A 27497-nucleotide genomic window follows, 5' to 3' on the forward strand; every position below is an offset into this window, starting at 1 on the left:
TAGAGCAGACCTGACTGTCGCAGAGGTACCGACCGGGGTTGTCCAGGGCAGAGGACGGCGAGTGGAAGCAACAGAGCAGGAAGCCAGAATGGGTTACAGGAGCCCTAGAAACCAGAATCCTGAACACGGCCAACGAGATCACCGGAGCTAGAGAATCAAAGGGGTCGGGAGAACCCTATTGAAACAAGTGACATTGTACATTAGTACCTGGAGGGTTCAAACAAGCAAAACAAAAGCAAAGAGGAGAACAGCCACACTGGTGGAAAAGGGGTGAAGGAAAAATCCCTTCGCTAAAAGGATGTAAAACTAAGGATTTATATCAAGACTTGCAACTTTTCCTAAGGAAGTTAAAGGGGGAGTTGAGTCTTCCTTGGTGAACTGACATTGGACATTTTATTTGGAACTGAGAAGAATATCCAGAGAGATATTGCTAACACCTGGGATGGGCAAAGCCTGAGCCAGAAGCATAGTGCTGTGTTTTAATTTATGTTGTGTTTCCACAGTGGTAGGGCCAGAGAGCGATTAGGTTTTTGGACTGAGGACTACTTTTTTATTTTGACAATAGACAAGCACCCTTAACTTCAGTTTTTAGGCAGGGAAATCCCTATTGGCAGTAGGGATAGTTAGGCATTTTCCTTTTTAGTTGAATGAACGCACTTGAAATGTCCTCCTTGTGTCCGACCCCTTCTTCTGGTTCCCCATAGAGCCTAGCCTAGGTCTTTCTCACCATGGCACAACCTGTGGTTCACCTTCTGGTCCCCGGCATACCTCTCCTGTCTCTGCGACACTGACTGTTCAAGGTCTAAGCTGCATTCTCTGTGTCACCAAAACTGGGGTAAGCACCGGTATACCAGACCACGAGCATGCACCCAATGGTTTTCTGTTTTTGATTTGTGGGTTGCGATATTGGTCTGTAAACATATGTCCGAGAACTTGTTGCATATACTTCATCTCTCACTTTTTCTAGGGTTCAAAATAATCGTTATCAGGTAATAATGTCCCCATAAATAATGTTGCTGGGAAAAGCCATTGGCGACATTATATGTATATGTTCAATGTAATAATGTATCTGCAAAAAACAGTGACATATTTGCTGGGACATTATTACATGGAACCAAATAATCGGGAGTGAAGAGGCTGCAATTGACAAGTGACCCTGGGGAATCTGTTCTATACCACCTGTGAGGATGACATTAAGGAGCAGGTGGTCTCACTCAGAATTATTTCTCTGTTTCTTGCTCCCCCTCTCCCTTCTTCTCCCACTCTGTCCTCTCCTACCCTTTTCCCATACACAGATAAGGGACTCTATCACAGGATTAACAATAAAGGGTCTAGGTGGTTTAAGCTAGAACTCAAAGCTATATCTATTCCCGGAGTGGATAACCAAAATGGGTGCAAGCACCTATGTAAAAGACTGTCCTTTTCCGGATCCCTCAGTCATATAAACAATGCCTCACAGTTGTAGCATGCCTCTTAGCGTCTCTGGCTGATGAGTGCTCCTTTGGTTCCTTTGACACTGATATGTATATGCTATGTCCTCAGGTCACCTTACTTTGCTTCCTTGTGTTAGGATAGCTCACTGCAACCATCAAGTACGTCTTCCTCCTTTGCCTTATGGTATTGCCTTTAGTGTACTAGCAAGTATTTCTCTCACTTTGCCAGGGTATTATCAGCAATTGTTTCTTCCCCACCATGCCATGTTGTTACCTTGAACACACTGATAAGTATTTCTTCCCCCATGCCAAGGTCATTGTCAGGCTGCGTTATCCCCAGTCCGGGGTCACCCTCCTGGGCAAGATCTTCAATCTTAACTGGTTATCTGATAAACACCCAAAATGGCTAGCAGCAGTTTGTCGTCGTTTGGCTCTCGTCTCAGCTGGTGTCTGAGATATAGCTCTCAATAGGCGTGTAGCAAGTTGTTACCTTTTTATTCAGAACTCTGCAAATATCTGGGGTGTATCCCCCAGCAGGCTTCTGAATTGCCCTCCCTTTGGATCATTTATCGCTCCCTTTCCCTCCAGCATCACCTTTCTGGCTACTTTTAACAAGACCCTTTATCTAGGACCTGTGATCATCCTGATTAATCACTGATTCCTTGGGCTAATTGGGTTCTATGCCCATTCTCGTCCTGTACCTGTTTTGGTCAGGCTTTGGTTTCCCCCCATCGAGTTCATGTGTTCCTTTTTTGCTCTTTGACTTTTCCGGGTGCAAACACACACTTCCCACCCCGATACATGGCTAGCTGCTTTCTTCTCCTGGTGGGGACTGATAGTTTAAAGACTCAGTCCACCATTTTGAATTCAGGTAGAAGGGGCCTTGATGGTGCTCTGTGCAACAAAGCAAGGATTGGGTGTTGTGTTCACCTATACAGATTTGGTTCTCTGAGCGAAGTAAGCCGGGAATCTGTGCCACAGGGTTGGATGCAAATCTGGGCTAATGCACAATGCTTTTTTCCCACCTCTGAACTAGCGATCCTCTGTACACCCAGAGCCCTCGTAAGTCACTAGTCTATCCCATTTTAGGAGCTGAGGGTGAGTTTGGAATAATGCTAGATGTCAGGAGTTCCTTCCTTAATGTATGTGCAGTGTGGATGGGGCACTTTCTGATGTTTGGCTGGAAAAGGGGGCGGGGCAACAGGTCTCTTGCCCTCACCCAATCTTCCTAGTCATGTTTTATAGAGTTTTTCCTTTCCTTCCCTACCTAGTTTTATAAGAAACACAAGAGATTGGAAAGGGGGTGTTGCTAGGTCTGGAGAAGATCAGGAGCTAAGCTAATGTCAGGACTGTCTGGACGTGGGCTAGAATTTTGGTTGTAGCACCTGAGCTTCTATCCCGGGCTACAACCAAAAGGCCTGGGGCAATATCCTCCTCACCCCCTGCCCCCCTAGCAACGCCTTTGTAGGGACTCTGCGTGATCCCTGCACAAACTCTCCGGGTATTGCCTCACGATGTCTGTGGATATCCCTGGCTCTGTGTTTTTCCCCTAACATCTGGAGGTGGTCCACCTAATGTAGCTTTGTTATATAACTCACATAAGCAGCACCCACTTAATCAAAATGGCCATAGTGCCAAAATTAGAACTGCAAGTGTAAGCTGGTAAAATTACTCTACCAACATGTTTGCCTTAAGATCACCCCACTGCCCTGCTGTAACACGACAACAAAACTGAGGCCCAAGTCGAGAAGCTTAAAAAAGGATGGATGTGCAGATGAACTCCAAGAAGCCAAGCCCAGCCTGTGAGATATCCAGCCTCATACACCACTGTAACCATCCCACTAAAGCTCCAAGCAGGCCTTAAGTACTCCCAGGCAGCCTGGTCCAAGACAATACTTCCAGTTGAGTCACCTTTTCAATCCCACCATCCTTGAAGAGTGCCTGCAGGTCTGCCAGGCTTTCCTGCCTATAGAGTTTGGCTGTTGGTGATCTAAGGAATGTGTTGTAGAAATGGTCTTTCCTCTCTTTTGTGCATGGTGGCAACCCACCCATACTAACACAGATTTCCAGGAGTCCCAGAAAGCCTCACCACCCCTGAGCCAAAGACACAATCAGGTCACACTCTACGGTGTTGGCAGTGTGGCACAGCTGCCTACCCCACGTGGAACACTTCCCTAGGTGGAGGCCGCTTTGGCGAATCACCCTTCTGTCTCCATGGCTACCCAGATCCTCAAGAAGAAATTGAAATGGTGACTGTTGTGCTTTAACATTTGCATAGCTTCTTAGGACCTATATAAACAAACTGGTATTGCACTAACCCAGTATGTCATTTTCTATAGACATAGACAGATGTGTGCAGGTATACTTCTACAACTTAATCTTACCTGTGCAGTAGCATTCTCATGTTACTCACACAAAACCACATAGACACACACTTGTTCAGGAACATCTCTGTGGCTCACAGCAGTTGTGGAGTTAGACACGGACCCATTCAAATACAGCTTCTCATGTAAATAGCAGGTCTCCACATACCTCTAACATTGTCCCTTAGGGACTCATTCAGGGTTCACTATGCCGCCTCCTTTCATGCATGGAGGTAACTGCAGTACAGGGAGGGAGGCAGGCAGGGAACTGAACTGGGAGCTTACACAGTGAACCCCACTCTCCCTTAAAGCTTGCTCATGTAAATGGATTGACCAACACAGGAATGTGGCCACTCGGGTTCAGCACTATCCTCTTCCCCTAAAACTTCCCCCACATTGCCCTTACTTGCACAGTCGCTTCAGACTACCATGCACACACTACATGTGCCTTGCCAACCACAGGATCAATCCCTGGTGAGTATACTGGAGAAACTTAAGCATGTCCAATCATACTGAGCTCCAGAAGACACACGACTTGATCCCATGTTGAGTCCATCACACATCCAGTTCTCCCCCCCCCCCACGCCCCCACACACCTTTCTGGGTACACTTCAATTGAAGTACCTCCGAGGTTTATGGTGTGTCATCCCTATATCACATATTTTCTGTTCCACCTGTTAGTCCAACCAATGAAGGTCACCCACATGTATAAACGTACTGCTTTTCCTTACCCACCTCCTACTATGTGCTTCCTGCTCCCTCTTTCACAAACTCCGTCTAAACCCGCCCCGTCATCTTTCCACCACAGACCAAGGTCTGGAGAACCAGGTGTGGGCTGTCACGGTGGAGGGACCAGCAGACAACATGCGAGTCTGATAGTGTGGTTCAAAATAACTTATTTTACAAACAGAGCAGGCCAAGGGTTTAGGGATGCCAGTATGTAAAAATGTGGGAGGGGCGATGAAAGAGGTGAGCAATTGCAGCTTACTTATTGACTCTAGCTCCACCCCTTTCTATCCATGGTGGACAGAGGAGTCATTCACAGTCTGTGGGATTTCACATGTCCCCTGCGCTGGTTGCGCTGTCATTGCCTAGTTATGGTACTGGTATGATATGATATGATATTTATAGCGCGCTTAATACCCAGAGGTTTCTAAGCGCGGACCGGGGATCGAACCTGTGGTGCTCTGTGTCAACTAGCGAGCACGTTGGCCCTGAGCTATCCTCTCGAGACAGGTATCCCACGTGGTACTTCCACCTGTCCAGGATCACAGTGCCCTGGGCTAGTTGCTCATCCTTCTAAGACTTTAATGAAGCTGTGCCTCACTTTCCTAGTTCTGCGTGGAGTGGGGCACAGGTAACCCCACAGTCTCTGTAAGCAGTGTAGTGGCAGGCGTCCCATCTGGTGAATACCGTATTGGCCTGACCCTACTGTGTTCTCCCCATCTCCCTATGTCTATCCCCTCTCCTCAGATGGGGATTTCCCCTCCTAATGCCTCTTCAACACCCTGCAACGAATGGGCCTGTTTCGCATCCCCTTTTACTCTCCAAGCGTCCCTCCCTCCATCTCACTATTCTTTCTCCCTGTCCAGATGTTGCTCTTTTCTAACCGTCCTATGCGCCTGCTCTTTCGCTCGTCTCTGCCATCTCAAGTCTTTCATCCCAATCACCCCTCCCCCAGGTGTTGTTTTTCTTCTGAACCTCCTCCACTCTGTCTTGCTTTCCTTCTTTCTTCTACATCACAAATGGTATCCTAACCTCTTCCTCAACAGGTGCTCTTAACTTTCCACTCTTTGCCACTCCTATTTTTCCTCACCATCCCCCTTCTGTTCCAATCCATTCCTCCCACATTTGTATCTGTTCATTGACTTTGACTCTCTTAACTGTTTTTCGGGTTCTCCCCCCCTCTGGTGTTAACTTCGCCGTCCTTTCTTTCTTCTCCGCCTCCCTTCTCTGCGGCTGTCTGCCCAGGTCTTGCTGTTCTCCCCCTCTTGCTTTCACTTCCTCTCCTCTTTATGCTTTCTCTCTTCCTTTCTCTACTATCCCTCTGCTCCTCTACCCACTTCATCAACCCCAGGGGCTCCCGGCAGCAACCCCAGTTACTCAACAAGCGCAAGCGCACCCTACCCCCTCTCACCTTTGTGCATACCATCCACCCGGTCTCACCTCAGCACACCAACAACTACCAAGGCATGCACCCAGCCAGACGCCAAACCGTGACTGTCGGGTTTGCAGTTGTATTACCAGACCTCAATTTCCAAGCTGTAGACTGTTTGCTATCACACTGCCCGAAACAGGGGGGGTTAAATACTAAACTCATGGAACAAACCACATACCTGGGACCATGCATTCCAACACAGCTATAAACCCGAGACTTCTTTATGGTATGGCAACAGGAACATATGTTCTTGACTTCATCCTGGGAGGGCCCCCCCTTGGCTGCCTGACATAAAGACGTCATCACTCAGCGCGCATTTTTTTACAAAACAAAAATGATGCATGCCATGATATTTTCTAGCGCACTTTTGAGGTTCTGGTCCTACTGTGACTGTTTACATGTTAAGTCCAATCTTATCGAGTTTTCCTGAGTTTGCCAAGCACAACTAGTCTGTGCATTGCCTACAGAACAACTCAAAGCGGCATTTAATTTTAATGGGTTTGGCTGCCATAACGGTTCAGAACATAGCTCAGAGTGTTCAGCACCTGTTGCAGAAATCTGTGTTCATCTGCCAGATAGCAGTGCCATATACTGTCAAGGCGACTCACCCGTTCCTCTTTATGAGGCTGATAAACGTGAATATATAAACTCTGGTACTGGTCTACAAAACAACATGACTACGTACACAATGCACTATTTATAGAAACGACATATCATAAAGTATTAGTCTGGAGAGGTGATTGGGCAGCCCGATGTGAACCTGTCGAACCCAAGTGTTGAGGCCAATAGCCTGGCTTTACCTATGGGCGATCGTAGAAGCATCATTTCATTGTTTAGTTCCGTGCTGCCTTATGGAAAACGTGTTGCTGTCTCACATTTTGGTAGCATTGTGTAGCTTATTGGCTGCTCTTTCTTTTCTTGTCAAATTGATTGGAAGCGGTGACGGGCAGAACAGCACCAGCCAAATACAACAAGCCTCCGGCAAACATACTTTCACATCTGCTTATTTGATATGAACAACATTGTTATTTTTTTACAATTTCATATGTTCTTTATATTATAAATAACAATCTGCAACTCTGTGTCAAACAATGACTACACACAGGTGAAGTGATCAGTGTTTCCTTGTTGAAAGTGTTTTCCGCTTTAAAATAAAGTATTAACACCCCGATGAAATCTTTCGGTTCACATCAGTTAGTGTTCTGGTACTCCCTTGATGAAGTAAATAAAGCTACAGTAGCATCATTCTCCCTTTGTATCACGTGTCTCTAAAAGGATGTATTATACATTTTGTCATTGTAGGCTATCATGTAACTTGTGTACTTTTTTTTTAACATATGATATGGCATTTATAACGCGCCTGTACACAAGTGATCCAAGGCGCACATGACCTACATAGCATATATTTGTGCTGTCACAACTGTCTGTGGCTCAGGTGAATACTTTCATAAGTACCTAAGTTACTTATGAGTCTGAGGCAGAGGGTTGGTACATCTTTAGCAGTGCTGCCACAATGAGATGTTGTAGCATGCAATTAATTGTTGGGGTACAGTGTGCATTTTGGCCTGGAATACGCATATCCGGGATACACACATGTGTTGGATGTGCTCTAGCGTGGCCAATGATTGTGATTATTCCATGCAGTCTGGGTTGGGGAGGCCGACGCAGTGCTTGGAGGAGTTGCAGGCATTGGGGATTTTAAACTGATCATGATTTCTAGTTTTAAAGATGCCCAGCTTTCCACGTTTCCATTCTTATCACACTCTCTCCAGCAACTGCATTCAAGAGTGTACAGATCCTACACATTATAATGTGACCTCCTTTTACAGAAGTGACTATCTGTGATAAGATCTTTAGGAATCCCCTCCTACACTGGAAAGCCCAGAAAACGCAATTATTTATGCATTTAAAGATTGTTGTTGATGACTTTTTTTTAGAACAACCCCTGTGTGTACCAACTTGGCATGTGTCTGTATCTGTACCCACGTGCTATGACGTTTTCTTTAGCCATTGCCAAACATCATCGTTTAGTGAACTTGTTTACAACAAATATAGTAAAATCAGTGGGTATAATGTTTATGTATGAAATGTCCAAACAACCCTTTATATAACTGAAATGTTAGTCAACCACATCTCATCTAATATTAAAATAACGGAAATGCACGTTTAGCTGATCCGGTCTACCTTTGTCACAGCTGTGTTAAATTGCACTATAATGTGGATCACCAGGGATAAGCAATGTGCTGCTTTGATAGCCCTGGTAGGGGGTAAGGTGAATGTTTAATGCAATGCTTAGCTAATTGCATGCATTTTACCACTGCATGCTTCCTGGGACATGCGTCTGCTCCTATTTGTACAAGCTGTCTACAGAAGATGACACTACTGTCATAGTAATTAAAATCGGTGCCCATTTTCTGCTTCATAGGTATCGCTTCCATGACCGTTCCAGTGTACATCGCAGAGTCCGCTCCACCTCACTTAAGAGGAAGACTGGTTACGATCAACACACTCTTCATCACTGGAGGGCAGTTCTGTGCAGCTGTTGTTGATGGCGCGTTTAGCTATCTTGCCAAAGATGGCTGGAGGTTGGTAATGCATTCAAACCTTTAGGATAAATTGTGCTGACAAAAGATGTACACCAAAGAAAATAGGTTGTGAAGTACTAAAGTTCGCGTAGAAATAGCAGTTTGTTGCAGATATAACTCCCTATACACTCCTATTCCTTGAGCTGTTGCGTTTGTGGGTGCATGGAGATATCCCTTGTGGTGCGTAGACCTTCAGTTTGGATTAGGATAAGATGAGGCATGGACCTGTACGTTTTAAAGTTCATGATTTCACGTGTTCAACCATTTTTCTAATTTGGGATGTTGTACTGACAGAGGAAATATGGGGAACCACACTTAACATTGTATGATTGTAATGAGTATAGTGTACTGAACCATAGGTGCACACACCCATCTCTTTAAACATTTACAGTACATGCATATTTACACCTGCAGACATTTCTCATTTATAGTTTCGGTGGCACATCTGAGGTATCCCAGTGTAACTATGTCACTTTACTGAAGGTCATCACAAAGACATTAGATTAATTATTAAAAGCCAATTGTCTAATTCCTCAATCAGGCTCTTGATGAGAAGGATTTCACCATCTCAGTGTATTGATTAAATGGATGGCATCCTAAACCTGGACACATTTTAAAATAGCCTGGACTAAACTGTGAAATGCGGCTCTACCCGGGACACATAGATAACTTAGTTATATATTTCCTAAGAGTTCCTTGCCGGTCCTGCGAGGCAATCTTTAGAGTGTTGCAGGTTTGGAAAACATCACAGAGTGGAGCTAGGCCAACCACTCGCATGCTATTGCTCGAGTTCCCAAAATGATCTTTTTCTATTCCATAGAAACGACTATGTGTGTGCTTCCATGGCCAGCGAAAGGTAGCCACAGCAGGAGTCGGTATTATGTTACTTTTCATTTGTGCACAGCACTCTCCACTGTTTAGGGCCTCACAGTGCTTTCAGCTTGTCTGGGAGCACTGTAGGCAAGAATGTGATAGAATGTATCCTATATGCAATATGTTTTGCATGTGGGACACAGATGTTCCGGAGATGTGCTCTGTTCAATCACTTGGTGGGTTTAGTGAGAATTTCGTATTAAAGATAACTCAAACGTGTTTTACTTGGTTTGCTGGATTAAGACAAATGCCTAGGCATGGTGGCCAACAAGATGAGTGCCTGGTATGCGGCTTTGCCCTTACTATAGGAATTTCTGATTTGCATGGGTAATGTTTTAGGAGATCGTTACTGTGATGATTCTGGTGATGTCATCACTTCTTTCCCAGAGGAAGTCTCTCACTATATGGCTAGGGAAAGGCAGACGCTTCCGGATCCTGACCCTGGGGGTGGCTATCTGCGAGAGGACCATATGAGGGGAGATGACGCTCATGGGAGGAGGAAGGCCTCGTCGGGTGAAAAATGGTATCCCCCTTTCCCTTAGAAAACCCCTATGACCCCGAAATTCCACAAGCCCCCACGGCATATTGTAATGGTACTTTAGTACATCCAAAATTGACCACTAGCCAAACTTCTGTTCTTCCCCAGAGTAAAACATGGGGAGTAACTGTGACAAAGAAGATGCCAGAGAGTATAGTGATCACTCCTCCTAACCAGGTTGACTTCTCTAGTCTTTTTCTGCTGGAAATACAAAAAGGCTGGGCGAGATCAAAGAGGAGAAAACCCACTTCGAGCCAGCGAGCATGGGAGATGCTGAGCAGCTGTGAGAGCTGAGGACACAGCGAACGGAGGCTGGTGGGAACTAGAGAGCCGAGCAAGGAGGAGGACCTTTTTTGACACACTACCGGAGCCAACCGTTAGGCAGTGCCTGGTCCTGCTTGCCATGGGAGAGCGAACTCCCATCTTAGAAGGCGGACGTATGGAGAAGTCGTCCACGAGAAAGCAAAACCAACTGACGAGCAAGTGGCATGGACGCTGCCAGCTGTAGACAGCACCGGAACGCCATTGTACGCTTCATAGAAGACACCACTGCCTGAGAGTCACGCATGGAAGAAGCAGGTATGCAGGTAGTCAGGAGGTTTGTGGATGTCTGGAAGCTGGGGAAGAGCAGTCAGAGAAAGATAGTAAAATGGGCTGGCACCCTGGGAGGAACCACGAACTTTCAAAAGTAAATGTACGTTTGCCAAAAGGAGAAACCCTGTTATCATGAAGAAATAGTGAAAGTCTATATTCTGCAAAGGAGCAAACAAGAAATACAGTGACCCGCACCCACATAAAAGTGAACAATATAAGAAAATGCTGGCATAAGAGTATACCAGCCAGATTGCGAGTCTGGGTCTCACACCTAACTGTGTTACCTTAAAGAGAAAGCTCAAGGGAAGATCCATACGCCTTAGGAATGTCAACTTTTTTGTGTTGAAGATAAGGGATTTCTGATACCTAGGAGAGCGGAGTCCAAACCCCTTGTGACTGTGAATTGTAGAAAGCTGAGAAAGATTAAGGAAAGAGTCGCACCTCTCGGCATTGTGAAGTGTGGCAACCCGTGTAAAGACAAGGGAAGAAGCATACCTCTTGCCACTGAACATTGTGAAGCTAAAGGGAGGGAGCCATCTTTTTGGCTTGTGAGAAATTGAAAGAGAAAACCAAGTGGGGCAGGGGAGGAGTCATCACCCCTGGAACTGATTTGCAAGGAGAACAAGAACCAGGGGAAGGGGTGCGTTCTTCCTGGAGTTGTGAATACCTTTTTGGCACTTTGAACTTTCAGTGCGGGATGTGGACGAGCAGCTAAGAGACATTGTTCCTTATCACTTTTTATTGAGTTTATAGCATCTCAGGGTCAGGATAGGATTTTGGGCACAAGACAGAGAATCTTACTTGGACATTCTGACACAGATAGTTTCATTAGTTAGTTTTGTTGAGGTAGGGGAACCCCTCAAGGTGGTAGGGTGAGAGAGGATTTTCTCTGATCACCCTTTCTTTGGTATTAAATTAAAGCGTAAGACTACCATCATGACACCCCTCTGTCCTCTCTGAAGGCATCATGAAGCAGACACAGACTGCAGATTAAAGTTCACCTTTTAAACTTGTATTAAATAAAAAGTCAGGATGGGAAAAAAAGGGCTAACTTTCCATATGCTAAGGTGGTAGGAAACTAAGGATAGTCTGGGTCAGTCCAAAGCAAATGTCTGTCTGTGTCCAAAACCTATACTTGCCCTCAAATCTAAATGTATACAATGTGTAGGGATGTCAGCATCAAAATAAATAGTTATCAAATAAATGTTCAGAGCTTCTTACAGCTCTTGTCATGTAACCAGGTTTCCGTTCCCCACGTTTAAGATAGTTCACAAGACACAGGGGTTCCTTTCCCATGAGTTCCGGTCTTTGTTTCCAAAACAACACGATTCCTTGGGATACTTCCCAGTTCTTCTGACTTGGTTATCTTTCACAATTCATATATATAGTTCAGTTCCTTGACCTGAGATCACACACAAGTTCCTTGCTACACAAACACAAGCTTCTTTACAGGTGCTTTCAGTGGCTCTTTCATAGAGGGGTGCACTTGATCTAGACGCAGTTGTTGGACCACACGGTCAACCCATTACAGGTCTTGCAACCGACACATCCTACTTGCTTCTTGTTCACCAACACTTTGCCACTGCTTCAGTTTGACAGTGGGGCTTTGTTCCTTTTGCTTTGCCACCATGTACTTGTTGGACTTTAGTATATTCTCCCGTCTCTTGCCAAGGCTTGTTTTCACATATCATACAGTTCCTTAAATTCTATTGGCTCTTCTGTGAAGGCATCATGATGTAACACATAGACAACAGACTTAAAGGTAAAAGTTGAATAAAAGTATGGAAAGTCTGAGTCAAAGAGTTCAACCTAAAAGTCTGTCTGTGTTGAAAACATATACTTGCCCACACAACTAAAGCTAAACAATGTGTAGGGATGCTAACAAAAGAAATAGTGTTCAACTTAAAATTCCGAGCTTCTTTCAGCTCCCAGCTCTCTTTCAGCCCCACTTCCTCAAGTGCAAGAAAGTTGTACGACAAAGTCTCAAGATTACCTTCCTCCAGTTCAAGGCAATACAGTTCCAAACAATCCTCTGGGCTCCTTTGCCCAAGTTCCAAGCAACACAGTTCAAAAACAAAAGATCCTGAGGTTCTGTTCTCAAGATAACACATGCGGTTTCCAAATCTTAGGGTTCACTTCCCCAAGACTTTATCTGCACCACTTATACCTGCTTCAGTCTCTTCAAAATGTTTCACACATTACTCAGGCTCCACCTGACCCTCCTTCTGGCTTGCCTCACCAGTTCACTTATAGTGCTCTCCTTGGCTTGTTTCACACTGTCTTTAGTTTTCAGAATGTAGGCCTCACTGGTCTAGGCGCAGTTGTTAGACCACACGGTCCACCCATCACAGGTTGCGCAACCAGGATCCCTGGGCTCTTCATCCCACACAGTTTCTTTGGCACTGGTTCATGTGCACAAAGTCACCTTTACTTAGTTCCTCTTTATTGACCTCTTGGCTTTATGTGCTGATTTACCCTCTTCTGGCTTTTCTTTGTCAGCCTCGTGACTCTGCCATCACGTGTCGCACACCTCTTACCAGTCTTTGGCCATGCCACACTGCATTTACTCTTAAAAGTTCTCCTTGAGGGGTTTTTGTTAATTACCCACCTTTTGAATGGCACTCTGTCAGACTTGCGCCCCTTTTCTGCATTCACTTTCTCATGGGCACCTGGGCGATTCTGGGTAATCTACTTTGCCCATAAGGTTTTATTCCATTTAATATTCACTATGTTTAGTTGCAAGGTTTCAATCAAGTCATTACACAATATATCCAGTATTCAAGATGCACTTGTTTTCTTAATTTAAAGTTCCTATTCAGTTCGGTATTCAATGTGTATTTTATTTACAAAATTTCAAGTTCGCGTTCCGTTCGGCATTCAGTGTGCATTTGGTATTTGTTTTGCTTGGTTTCGTAGACCGTTATCTAATTTCAGTCCAATGGGAGCACCACAGTGTTTGATCGTCCTCCCGACACTCACTGGCTTCAGCTGTCTCCTATTGGCAGTTCCTGCTGCTTCCTCCGTACATCTGGAGTCGGGAAACCCACCGCTCAGAGCCAAGTTCATCTGGCGGCTGTTTACGTCTGCACGCCGGCCACCTGATTGCTTCTTCTCGGATGCGGGAAGTGTCTTTTCTTCACCTGGTTTTCTCGCAGCTCCTGGTGCTTGCTCAGTATCAGAGGCTCCCAGACTTGCAGCAATGACGCAGCACGCTCCTCCTGGATCCCACAAGTCCTCTAGAATATATGTCGGCATCCTGGCTACATCTACAGTCCCACCATGGCTCCTTGAATCAAGGGCTCCCTGCTGGTCTCTACCCCACAGACCTCCCTGTATCGCTCCTTGGTGTTCTCTGTCTCTCATTTGATACACCTGCAACCAATTAACAGGTTGCTTATGTGCTCTCTCAATTGGGCCTGCCTACGTTTGATTAAGGGGACATGCCTGACCTTTACAACACTGTGCAGGCATCTTCTTTTTCCCAGTACTAGAGTGGTGAAATGGTATAGTGTTCACTACCTACTCTTAGTCACCCCATCCTCGTCTCAGTACTGTCAAGTGTCACATGTGGGGAAATGAGGGGGAACAGCTTTATAGTATCCCATAAAGGTTGGGGGAGGGTTAGGTTGGTCTTCAACAGGAAAAGGGGCATACCATGTTTTGCCTATGTGTACCCCACTCCCCATCCCCAAAGACCATCCACCCAGGTGATCCTCCCTCGCTTCTACACTCGCAGGGTCAGGCTCCAAGGGCGATGACCTGTTCCTGGCCACCTGAGCAGAGGATCCAAGGGGAGTAGGAGTGAGTATACCCTCAAGTTTCTCACACTTGCTAATGCTTGTTCCATCAATACTTATGTCCTGTCTGTTTCCAGTAGATTCCATCTTCTTCTACACCAGCTGCCCTTTCAGGTACTGCTCTCATTCCTCCCTGGGCCATTATGAAAGACATACACTCCCTAATCACCGAATTACGCTTTGGGTCCACTACATATATGAGTCATAATCCTTCCATACTGCAGCACAAACATGCAGCAATATTGGAAAAATACAATCATTTTGACGTCTCGTCCATCAATACCGCTGTCTGTCCCAGGCCCAACACCATGCCCTTAGTCTCTGTCAACATGGGTGCTACCGATGACGGTGTCTCACTGCCCTCTCTCCTCCCCACTATCGGCATGGCCGGCCGGCATGAGGGGGGAGTCGGGTGGGTTCCTGACCCTACTCTCTCAGCTCCTGTCACTCAGATTTTGAGCCTGGTGCCTTCCAACACCATCTTGGCCACAAATATCAAACAGGGCACCTCTTCAAAAAACCTTGACAAGCAGAAAGCTGCCCAGAAGACGTCATCCATCGGCTCCTCTATAAGCTTCTCTCTTCTTAACATGTGCTCTATCAGGCAGTCTGGGGCTGAAGTTGAGGACCTGATCACGAACTCCAATCCAGACTCTCACCATAACCAAGTCTTGGCTTAGTCCCATCAGCAGCCACTTTAGCGATCCCTCCAAACTATCAGATTCTTCGGGCTGACTGTGGGAATAAAAGAGGTGGGGGTTTGCCATACTGTTTAAAGTGCAGTTGCACTGCCGCTTTTCACCGCATGACTCCCCAGATGGCTGGGAGAGCTTAGTGGCAAAACTACAAATCAATCATAACGTTTCTCTCACCGTTGTGGTAATCTATAGACCCCCTAGACATTTGCCTCTCTTTGGGGAATATATCATGAACCTCCTGAACAAAATCGCCATTGCTAACTCCCCTTTTATGGTACTGGGGGATTTCAATATGTGGACCGATGTGCCTACAGCTAAAGCTGCCTCCTCCCTACTCTATTCCCTGGATTCTACAGGGTCCACCCTATGGTTTGAAGGACCTACCCATGTTGGGGGGCATACTCTGGACTGGGCACTGTCTCATCAAAATCCCATTACCAACCTGTCTATCACTCCATGTCCTTGGTCCGATCATCCCCTATTGACCTTTCTTATCACCTCCCTTGTGTCTCCTCCTAGAATGGATTTCACCACCAGGCCTACTATTAAAACCAGAAATTGGAAAAGCATTACCTCTTGTAAGTTGTCCTGTGCTCTCAGCATCAGACATGCTCCTCTTGAGGATTACAACACTGCCTCTGATCTAGCCTTATATCTTATGGACACACGGAACGTGGCCTTCAACACCCTCACTCCTGTCATAAGTAGATGTGTGAAACCCAAAACCCACAACCACAGTTGGTTCAAGGAGGCCATTCTCAATCTCAGACACACTAAGAGGTCAGCTTAACGAGAATGGTATAAAAGTCCCTCACCAACCACTCTGGCCTCCTATAAACTTTCAGTAAAGAACCTTAAGGCTGCCATGGTATAGTCCAAAACCCATTATTATAATAACAGGATAACACAGGTGAAGTCAAAGGAGCTATTCCTGATCTTGAGAGAATTTAAGGATAACCCCTGCATCAAAGGTGTCCCTTCTAAAGATTCCACTTGGTGCCAAGGAATTCATGATACCTGTGCTTCCAAAGTTACTTCACACTTACAATCTATTAAGGATCAAAGAGAGTCTCTCAGCTCCTTAGGGGGCATCTTGGAGGTGGTTGTACATCCCACCACCTCCCCTGTCAAGGTGCGACCAGCCTTCTTTTTCTCCCAGAGTACTGATCTCGAAATCACCCAGATTGTAGCCAGCATGAAGCCTTCCTCATGCAAGGATGACACCGGCCTGTGCAGTCTATGAATAGGTTGCCTGGATGTTCTAGGCTCCTGGGTGACTAAATTGGACAACCTCTTTTTCCGAAGGGTGTGCCCCACTTCTTAAAGAGGTTTGGGTTACCATGCTTGTCAAAAATGATCGGCCCATCACCAATGTGCCCTTCCTTCTTAAAATCCTGGAACAGGTTACATGTCTCCAGTTTCAGAAAATCATCGAAGACAGTAGCATCCTGGGACCACGGCAATCTGGTTTTAGAGTTAGACATGGCACTGAGACAGCCATGCTTGATTTAAAATCCAGCTTTGCTGGCATTGTGGACCCAGGCCATCCCGCCCTCCTGATGTTGCTTGATCTTCCTGCCACCTTTGACTTGGTCAATAATGCTCTACTGGTGACTAGGTTGGAGTCCTTGGTGTGCTGCACCAGGTTGGCAGCACAGTGGGTGGTCTCTTTTCTGGCCCCACAATGCCAGAGTTGATATTGATGACGCAAGCTCATCCCCAGCATTTATCACCTGCGGGGTCCCACAAGGCTCCTGTCTCTCGCCCTCTTTCAACATTTACCTCCTGCCGCTTCTGGGACTTCTTGACGACCTGGGCATCCTCTATACCAACTATACGGGACACCCACGTCATCCTAAAGCTCTCAGGTAATTACTCACAGGACACATTGGCTATTAACACCATCTATTCGACCATCCAGGCTTGGATGACAACCACCTCGCTGGCCCTCAGCTCTGATGAGACAGAGCTCCTTGCTGTGTCCTCTGGCCACATGCTCAAAAGATTTGCCCCTGCTTATAAAAGCTTTATCATCACTAACAACACCATCCTGGTGGCCAAGAGTGTGAAGACTCTGGGCGTTACCCTAGATTGCGAACTGGCAATGAGAAAACATGTCGCCCAGATTTGGGCCTCCTGCAGTCTTATTAATAAACTGCTCAGTCACATTTGCCTTTTCTCTCACGCAGAAATATTTCTCTTCTAGCCTCCGCCCCTGTAAATTCACGACTGGATTACTGCAACAGTCTGCTGACTGGTATCTCCCACTCCAACCTTTCAACATTACAAGTGATTGTTAATGGGGCTGTACAAGCCACCCTGGGTCTCTCTGGAATGTTTTCCTGCCAACCCGGTGTTCCCCCTGCTTGGTTGACTCACTGGTCAGTGCTTGGCGTTCCAGTGAGGTCTCCTGCTGCCACAAGCTCTGTCTCGCATAGTCCCCCAACATCTTTCCATGGCTTTGCTCACCCAGCAATGCTTATCCTGTAGCTCAGGCTGCATGTGATCGCTCCGCCTGATCATGCCAGTTCTCCTTTTGCTGTCCGCCACCGATCTCCAGCGTGCTTCAGCTTCGCTCTCCGATGCATACACTCTGCATCTTCCAAAGGGTCTCGAGCGATCCGCTTCCCATGCCGCCTTCCGGGAGAGGTCTGCTTTCGTCCAGCAGTCCATGGCCAGCACCACAGCAGACTCAATTTTCAAAATACTTCTTTCTTTTAAAGTTCCCACCACCATGATTTATCCAAAAAACACAAGACCACTCACGGTTGAAATGGGAGTCTTGCATTATGCTTTCTGGCCTCCCCCTCGTCCCAGTACACAACTGATGTTTGTATATGTGTGTGTTAATAAAGTGAGGATGTGTTTCTCTAGTTGGTCTCTTCCTCGTCCCAGTACCAAACTGGTGTTTCTTGGGGAATATTTTAGGTGAAACACAGGGAAAGGATTGACAGTAGACTACAAAGGCTTGAGGGACAGAAGACTCATTATGCAAGGGAAATGGGGGATACCATGTCTCACTTAAAGGTGCCTCCTCCCCACTCCTCCTCCACCCAGGTGCTCCTCCCTCGCATATCCACCCCCAGGATCAGGATGAAAGAGCGATGGCCTTTCCTCGGCCACCCGAGTGGAGTATCCAGGGGGAAGAGAAGTGAGGACACCCTCAGGTTCCTCACACCGCGTCTTACTCCTGATTCCTCACATTACCCAACCAATCATTAGTCACAATTAGGCAGGTCTTCCTTTGGATAGAAGGGGTTTTTGATTGAAATAGATTCCTAATCATTTTATATCAGCATAGCTATAGAATTCAATATGATGATTAATTATTAGCTTCATCTATAGGAGAATGCAAATAGTTAAAAGTATGGGGGAAAGAGCCAACGCTGCAAAATGCGCAGGTCTTTTTTTTAAAAAACGCAGAAAGAAAGAAAATGAGGCACGGGAATGGCGATTGACTGGCCCATAAGGAAGTGCTCCTTTCACTGTAATGCTGAGTCCCTCACCAACATAGATTCGGTATCATGTCATCATTGCACATCACATTACTGCGCATACAAAAAGTTCGAATTTCAAAAGCCCCATTTTGCTGCATATATATGTGGGGGGTTGGTAATGTTAATAATAAATATGGGTAGGGTATGGGGGAATCTGGGGGGGTCACCCCTGCATATATATGTGGCAACATGTGTTTAAAACAGTGATGCGCAGTGATCAGACAGATCCAATAGATTCCAGTCTTTCAGCGAGAATATTGTGATCGGCTGTATCGAATGCTGCACTCTGCTCCAAAAGAACAAGGGCATTTGGTCTTTTGGACCGTCCACCGGTAGTCCGAGATGATCTGGGATTAAGTATAGCATGGAATCATTCCCTCTAGTATGCAAAAGCCCGCCTGAAGTAGAGTAGATCTTGAGGTTCAATATAGTTTTGTCGCTGGAGTCGAGTGCACTTACCAGAGGTTTTGCCAGGACACACATTTTTGAGATAGGATGATCATTAGTAAGATCTCCCATGTATGCATTCAGCCTTTTCAGGAGGGATGTGATCACTGCTTTTCCAATCACTGGAACCAAACCGTGGTGTTCAGAGAGCGGAGAGGGAGAGCCACCACCTCAGCTGATGGGAGGGTGGATGATCAAAATGAAAGCAGATGCAGAGCATTCTTGATAAAGGTAGACGTCTGAAAGGTCTGAATTCAATGCAGCAAATGCTCTGAGCATTTTTTGGGAATCATATCTCACAAGTTTGCATAGTCCCATTTATAAGCAAGTATTAAATTATGTCGACTTGAACCCCTTTATATTTTGTTTGTACTTTGGTGGTAAAAAAGTAATCTGGTTGGTTTCAAAGGTCTTGGGAGGTCGTAATTGCCGAAGTATGAGTTGGAGGGATGCGCAGCACATGTTAGACTTAAAATGGCGTATACACCGCTCTCCACTTCCTTTCTAATTGACATTTAACCATCTTTGCCTTCTTTCTGCATGTGCAACGTGGCTTGGGAAATTGGAGTTAATTTCCCAGCATGTAATTAGTGTTCAAGTCTATCTTTGTACGTTCTCATAGTTTGGATTACTTGTCCGCAACCTGCATAAATCAACTCTCACAATCCCTTTAGATTTGTCTTCGGATACTGGATTTCATTTTCAAGGTTGTAATCAATTTTCATCTTTGACTTTATACGTCTGTTTGTTTTGGAATACTTGTCATAATGTGCACCAGTTCTTAGTTCTCAAAATCCACGTTTGGCTTTGGTTGGTATATTGAACTTAATTTCCAAACATGCAACAACATTTTCATACTGCCTTTGTTTGTCAAAATGAACTAAATGTCCACTCTGTACCTCATTCCTCATTAGCTGTGCACTGCCGGTTTATAACTGTCTTGGGCCCTCCCAGACTGCACTTGTGTCGCCTCTCTGTCCTTCTCCTCCCTTGTCTGTCTGCCTTTCTAGTTGCCCCCTGGGATTCACTGCCTCCTCCCTTCTATGCAGCTCTCCCACCATCTTAATACTTGTTTATTTATCTCGCTCTCCTCTTTGTAGGAAGAAATGTGCATCTACATTGTTTCAGGGTCCAATATCTGTGACCAGCTTCTGTGCTCTGCCCTCCTGGTACCAGCTCATGGCACTGCTCGTGGACTCTGCCCCTATGCTTTGTGAACACCTTACCCTGCCCCTCTCGGTGTACACTCAGTCAGCACTTATCTACTGTAAGCCCTCCTCTCTCTCTACTACTCCACACTCTCCACTAGTCTTCCCTCTCCACTGTACTACTCCCTACTACACTCTCCTCTCAACACTCTCCACCATACTCCACATTTCACTACCCCCCACCCATCCCTCTGCAACCATCACCCTCCTTTTGCTCTCCCATTCACCTTCTCTCACTCTGTATTATTCACTCCCCTACACTCCCTCTTAGTCTCTCTCACCTTGCTTACCATAAACGCACTCTCACACCAATGACCACTTTCTCTCACAAACCAATATGACACCTTGGACTCTATGATGTTCCTCAATGCACCAGCGTTCATGTGTCTGGTCTCTCCATCTGCTTTCACCTACCTTAACCTCACCTGAACAACCCACACTGCCCTGTTTCCTGTGTCCCCCTTTATACTTGTCCTCTTGTCCTCCCCCTCACATTGGTCCTGGCGCCCACCTGGTTCTCCAGGACAATCTATACCTTGTTCTTTCCCCCAGGTCCTGTCATATCGGTGCAAGTGCCTAAGAGTGCCTCTGAAGCACTGCCCCCCTCCACAAACTCCGACGGAGTTCGGTAATGGTGGCTCGTGACAGTCACAAAGTTCTTAGGTGCCTGGCTTGGAGCTCCGGGTTGCCAGTCTGCAGTATACCTTGCTGTTCTCCATTTGCTCTCTCGCGGTTCGTTTGCATGTTCCCTTCTCCACCACAAGGATGTCTGGGCTATCTTTTCCTGCAATGGAACACTGGCCAGAGCAGGGCATGGCAGTTATGAGGTGATGACAAATAGCACGTTACAGTTCAGGCCAGGTACAGGTAGAAGGGCCAGAGAATGGAGCCCTCCCAACTCCCTCATCCAGCCTCTGAGGCAGGACTGGCTGTGGCAAGCACCATGGTATGCTCCTGACCCATGTTGAGAGGGCACCCCAGCCCTCAACGCTGTCATTTATGCTACACATTGACCTATTGATATGACTAACCGATCAATACTACTTGGTTTGGATACTTAAGAAAATCTTTGACCCATTAAAGTGATGATACTCTTTCACAAGTCAATCATGTTGATGAGTAGTAAGAATTGGACGGTCCATTGTATACTCTTGCAGCTGACAGGTCTAAAAAGATTACACACATCAATGTTTTTATATAGTTGTCCCTGGTGTGCTAGTGGACATTATACGGCCCTCCTGAAGGCCTTTCTTCTTAATTATATTTCCCTGGCGATTTACTGATCTCTTACTTTTGGAGTACGGGCTCCAGTATACATTGTCTGTTGGAGCTCCACATTGCTCCAAACAGCTGCCTTAGTTTCAGTGCTGCGCCACAGTGTACTTCTTGTTGCTGGCCTCGCCCTATCATCTGTGAGCTCCAGCAGACTCTCTCCGCTGGAGCCGCAATCCTCATGGGTCCCTGGCTCCAGTCGCAGTGGTGGCACTGCTCTCTCCTCCTCTGCGTCTGGAGTGGTCATGGCCGTCGCACCCACTGCATCTTGCCGGGAGCTGCTGCATGGCCCTGCCTCTCCTTGGTGGCTTCCCCCGGTGTTCCTGCTACCGGCTGCAGTATCATTTTCCTGGTTGCGGAAGGGTCTGCTGTGGCCCTGCCACTGACGTTCTTAGGTAAGGCGGCGTTGGGAGGGGACCTGCCAGCATACATGCCAGCACTGGTTGAGGTGTTCAGGGGTTGGGCTCCCTCCCCTGACCGGGCCGGAAAAGTGGCCCTGTCACAGGGGACCATACCTAGCATCTCTCTGACCTCAGAGACAGGATGTGGGGTAAAGTCATCATAAAGATCTATTAAACATATGTTATGCCATTCCCTTTCCTGCCTTAATCTCACCGGTCTGTCCTGTTGGTACAATATGAGTGCTCTCAAACTGAGCCAAAGTGAGACCCAGTCAGTATTAGTCCCTGTCAACTTCAGTGTTTGGTGCCAGTGTGTTAAAGTAGACCCTGTAATGGAAGATTTTTTATGTGTTTGGGTATGCTTGCCGGGGTTATCAGTTATTTCACATGGGGTTGAGGGTTTGTATGAAAGCCCCTTTGATGGTTAGCTAGTTTCTTCATCATTAAGCCATCTTTTGACCCAGCACAGCTATGTCGCCACAAAATGGGCTTCCCAGGATGGTAGGGAAAGTTTCCAGGCCCCGGATCGTATGTGCTGGGGGAGTTGTAGAGAGCATCTGCTGGGCGAAGTAGATCAGTTTGGGCAAGACATTCATTTTTCCAGAGTTAATGCGACCAGTGAGCGAGAATGGGAGAAAGTTCAATTTATCCATATTGGTTTTCATTTTAGCCATTAGCCAAAATAGAAGGGCAATTATTCTGGACCAAATCACTTAAATTAAAATGTACGAATATTCCTTGTTATTTGATTGTTTGCTGTTACAGTTTAAATGGAGCCACGCCCCCAGATACCATGGTATGTTTTCCCAGAGTGGCATGACCTCAGATTTGTCACAGTAAATTTTCTACCCTACAATTGGTCCAAATTCTCGTAATATCATATCATATAAGAATGTGAGGGAGGTTAACAAAGCACTTGCTTATATACAGCAGTACATTGTCTGCATAGGGAGTGATACAGTGCACTATCCCCACACTCGTGATGCCCCTGAATTTATCGTCCGCTCAGATTTTAAGGGCTAGGGGCTTAATAGCCATTGCGTAGAGCGGCGGGGACAGTGGCAAACCTTGGCTCATGACTGTATAAAATGCGAATGTGGCCTAGATACGACCATTGTTGACCACTGCGCACTGGATCGCTGGTATAGCAGCCCAATCAATTTGACAAAATATCCCTCAATGCTGAATTTTTTAAGACTGCAAACATTTAGTCCCACTTGACTCTATCAAATGCTTTTTCGGCATTGAGGGATAACACTGCATCATCTGGATTTGCTTGGCATGAAATAATGTACAGTAGGCATCACATGTTGTCAGATGAGTGCCTATTGATTATGAAACTCATTCGATCCTGATGTACCAGGTTAGATAGCAGTCATTCTAGACGTTTCACTAAGCGTTTGGCTAACATTTTTGCATCCGAATTGATGAGGCATATTGGTCGGTATGAACTGCAAGTTGTTGGGTCCTTGCTGGGTTTGTGAAAGACCACAATGTTGATTTAGAGCATAGAATTTTGGGGGTATCTCACCTCACCTGCTTCAGTAGTAAATGCTGTTAGTCACGGAGCAATAGTTTCTGCCATTGCCTTATATAGATTTATTGGTAAGCCACAAGACCAGCTATGATGCTGATCACCTTGATTTCTGTCATCGGGGCATTCGGGGGCTTCTGTTGTCACTGTAGGGGTATGTACTTGTTGCAGAAAAGTATATATGCACCCTTCTTCCATGTGAATGGGGGCCGGAGCTCTGTGTAGAACTCACACTCTAGGTGTGGTGGCTTTTGTACGAATATCACCCCCCCCCGTGTCGGTCTCTCATACTGTTTAAGATTCTTTGCCTTTTGATCGGGTCACCCAGACCTTGAATGTTCGGTGTGATGATGACATGTGATGATGGCCATCTTAATTTGGTTGTGTTAATGCATTGTACCAGCCTACACCCACCACACTTTGAACATCTTGTGCCCCCAACTCTAAATCTGTGGCCTTTATGGGTTTGGATTTATGTGGCGTCTTCTCCCACCATGTTATTAGCACTCCACTGCATAGTCTGTGATCTTGCCCTGTCAGCTCTAAAGTAGCTTGTTCTATTTTTTGAGTGTTCGAACTACAGTAAATATCTAGTAAACATTAAACAAAGATAGATTGCAACAAGCATCGGAATTAATATTAGGGTACTATAGGAGGATCCCAATAAGACAGCAATAACACCAATGTAAGAGCCAAGACTCTGGGACCCTTGGGCCCTCATTTCGAGTCTGCTGGTGCTACCGGTGGGTTACCACCAGACTTGAATTACCTTTTCCACCGCCTGGTATACTGATAATACTGGGATATTACGGGCGGTAGAGGAACGGTAAGTTCCCATTCCCACTGAGTCGAGTTCCTTAGTACTCATGGGAATGGGAACCCTGAAGCACTGGCACTCTTAGTAATGGTGCCTGTGCTTCAGTGAAAACTCTGCCGGTAGGGACCATAACTACCGTCATGTCAGGCCTGCCGGTAGTTCACAGCCCCTACCGTCAGACTTGTAGTTTGCTGGTCTGGAAATGGTGCTGTTAACCTTTGTTACCAGCAGTTTTTCCAGACCGGCAAACTAGTAATCTGGCTCCTAACATGAATCACGTGCGTGCCTGTTACGGTATGTCAGTGGTGGTTTGTGAAGTTCAATGAACAAGTTCCTCTTAGGGGTCTTGCTGTTAGCCTCCTCTAAGGTAGGAGCCCCGAAGTGGAGTGTCTGGGACCCTTGGGATTGCCTGTGGTGGTCCAATGGGCTCCTGTAGCCCTGGCCCAGCTGCTCGGAAGAGCATGATGTGCTTCACTGCCATGTAGCTGCAGCAGTGGATCTCTGCCTCTCTGGTGTGCTCTTTGTTGGTTCGGGGAGGGTTGTCCTCTAAAAAATGGGCCTCACTCTCTTTTGGGTTCGCATGGGGCACTGAGTGCTTTTTCTTGTTCTGCCTATCCGCTGATTGTTGAAAACAGAAAAACTCTGGCGAGCATGGTGTCTTGAGGCATGTTGTAAGTTAGTGTTAGTGCCGATCATAACACTAGTACAAAAGGGTGAGTTGGTTGGGCTCCCTCAGGTGTCTACACCCTCAGGGCCAAGACTTGCTCTGGATTATTTAGTGGCAGACATCCCCCACCCCCTCCTGACAAGGCCAGGATTTCGGCCTTGTCAGAGAACTCAGGGCCAGTATTGGGTCTAAGATGAGGAGGAGTGCTCAAGGGATCCCCTCAGCACCTCCTTTGGACCCATCAGCTAGTGGCAGGTGGTGACACCAGGCCCCTATGAGCACAGCCTTCACAACCATATGCACTGGCAGGGGACTTTGTCACACAAGTCAGTCACCCACACCCTTTAAAGATTGGAGATCATCAGCAAGGGGATCATCAATTATCTCGTAGTGCTGGGAAGCGCTCCGGTCCTCACCACTCACCTCCACCTCTGCTTTATTTTTCCTGGGGGGTCATGGGGGAGCGCTGTGGGGCTTGTTGCCCTTGCGAGGCACCTGCCGCCTGTTCTATTCTACAGTGGCTGACTGCCTGAGAAACGAGGCAACATATGAACTTGCAGCCCTGAAACGAAAGTGCAGAGCGGCGGAGCGGAACTGGCAATCCTCAGGCTCACACTCTGACAAACTGGCCTGCCGCCTGCTCCAAAAGCAATACAGACTCCATCTGTGCAAAGAAAAGGGATCACATTCAGGCACAGATATCTGGTGCATCCAACAACACAGCTGAGCTTTTCAAAATCTGCAAGGAACTAGCCAACCCTTCTGCAGTCTCCTTCCCCCTTTTCCTTCCCAGGTCTGCTGTGACACTCTGGCCACACACTTCATCACCAAAACCCGGGCCATCCTGAACACCCTTGTTACTCACGTGCCCAACCCATGCCTCACCCCCTTGCCTCCCTTTGCCCCTCACCCTCATCCTTCCTCCCTGTCACACCTGAAGAAGTTTCCAGAGTTGTCTGCTTTATGAAGATCTCTTCCAAACAGGTTTCGCTTTGCTCATCCAGAACCATCAAGGACAACATTGGCACTCTTGCCCCTCCACTCACGGATTTCTGTAACCACACTTTTGCCACTGGATCTTTCCCCTCCTCAAGCACTCCCTTTTGCGCCCCCTCCTGATAAAATCATCAGCAGACCCTACATGCCCAGCCAACTACTGCCCAATTTCTATCACCCCCTTCCTGGAGAAACTGCTGGAGAAGCTGGCGTTGGCACAACTCAACTCGCGCACTGAACTTGTAGGTGGTCTCCATGACCATCAGTCTGGATTCTGAGTATCCAGAGGTACAGAAACTGCTCTTCTGAACATCCATGAAGAACTGCTCGAATCTCTGTACTCCAACTCCCCAGCCGTCCTCATCCTACTCGAATTCTCCTCTGCCTTTAACACGGTCAACCATTCTGTCCTCATACAAAGGCTCCACAATAGCCTTGGTATCTCAGAAAAGGCCCTGGACTGGCTGACCTCCTTTCTAACTGATCGCTCTTCCCAAGTCATCCTTGGCACTTCTTCTCTCCTTCTTCCTTCTCCACCTGAGATGCCCCCCAGGGTTCTAGCATCTCCCCATGGCTCTTTAACATCTACGTTGCTCACTTGGCACTCCTCATCTCTTCCTTCTCTCCCAACTTCCAGTGTTATGCAAACACACAACTCTTTTTCCAACTTCCTGCTGACCCACTTGTACTTTCCTTCATCCCGGACTGCCTATCTGACATCCAGTCCTGGTGTACTTCCAACGATTTCTGCCTCAATGCCAGCAAAACTGAGATCCTTCCCATTGGAACCCCTGCTCCCTTCACTTTGGCCTTTCTCCATGGGTTCACCCCCTGAAACCAAAAAAGTGATGGGTGGAATGTTTTGAACCAATCTGAACCAGTGGCATTGCTCTGGGCAACCTTACACACCACCGTTTTTTTTATCCTATCTGTGCCATTGCAAAAGGGGTACAGCCAGATGCAAATCAGTCAGGTACTGCCACCAATGGGAGCAGCCTTGCCCGAACTGCTAGGCCAGGTCCCCTCTGCACAGAACCACAAGTCACCCCAGACGTGTTTTGGCCTTGTTGGACATCCTCAGTGAGGTGCAGCTTTGTTTCCTGTGGCGCAGCGAGCAAGGGACCCATGTCTGGGCATACTGTGCTCCATCTTCTGTAGCCAGAAATCTTGGCGTCATTTTCGACTCCTCTCTCTCCTTCCACCCTCACACTCAGGACATTGCCAAGAATTCCCACTTTCAGCTCTTCCTTCTCAAAGGAATTCTCCTGTTCTCCCTTTCCCCCAGAAGCTCATTGTTACCTGAGCCCTGGTTCGCTGTAGGCTTGAGTATTGCAAGAGCCTTCCTCCTGAATCTACCTTCTTCCACTCTGCGACCCCTCCAGCTAATCCAGAATAGGGCAGCAAGTATTATCCATGGGCTTAAGCCCATGGACTGCATCTCTGTTACCCTAAAAAGCCTTCATTGGCTCCCGGTTGCTGCAGAGATTAAATTCAAATCCCTCTGCATCATCCACAAGGCTGTTTGGAGAAGGGTAACACACTATCTGCAACTCTTTCGTACTAAATACTCTCCCTCTAGACCTCTACGTTCCTCTGGCACCAACTCTTTGTATGTAAAG

The 27497-nt window shown here is 46.7% G+C and overlaps 1 protein-coding gene across 1 annotated transcript in view; it reads left to right on the forward strand.

Annotated features, from left to right (window-relative positions):
• SLC2A13 (solute carrier family 2 member 13) overlaps positions 1-27497 on the forward strand; it is a 2060320-nt gene that overhangs the window by 284906 nt on the left and 1747917 nt on the right. The window contains exon 2 of the mRNA XM_069629212.1: positions 8380-8539. Coding sequence (XP_069485313.1) covers positions 8380-8539 — 160 coding nt within the window. The remainder of the gene's footprint in view (positions 1-8379; positions 8540-27497) is intronic.

The sequence above is a fragment of the Ambystoma mexicanum genome, chromosome 12 (genome assembly GCF_040938575.1).
Source record: "Ambystoma mexicanum isolate Mex_15411 chromosome 12, UKY_AmexF1_1, whole genome shotgun sequence".
Taxonomy (NCBI): Eukaryota; Metazoa; Chordata; class Amphibia; order Caudata; family Ambystomatidae; genus Ambystoma; species Ambystoma mexicanum.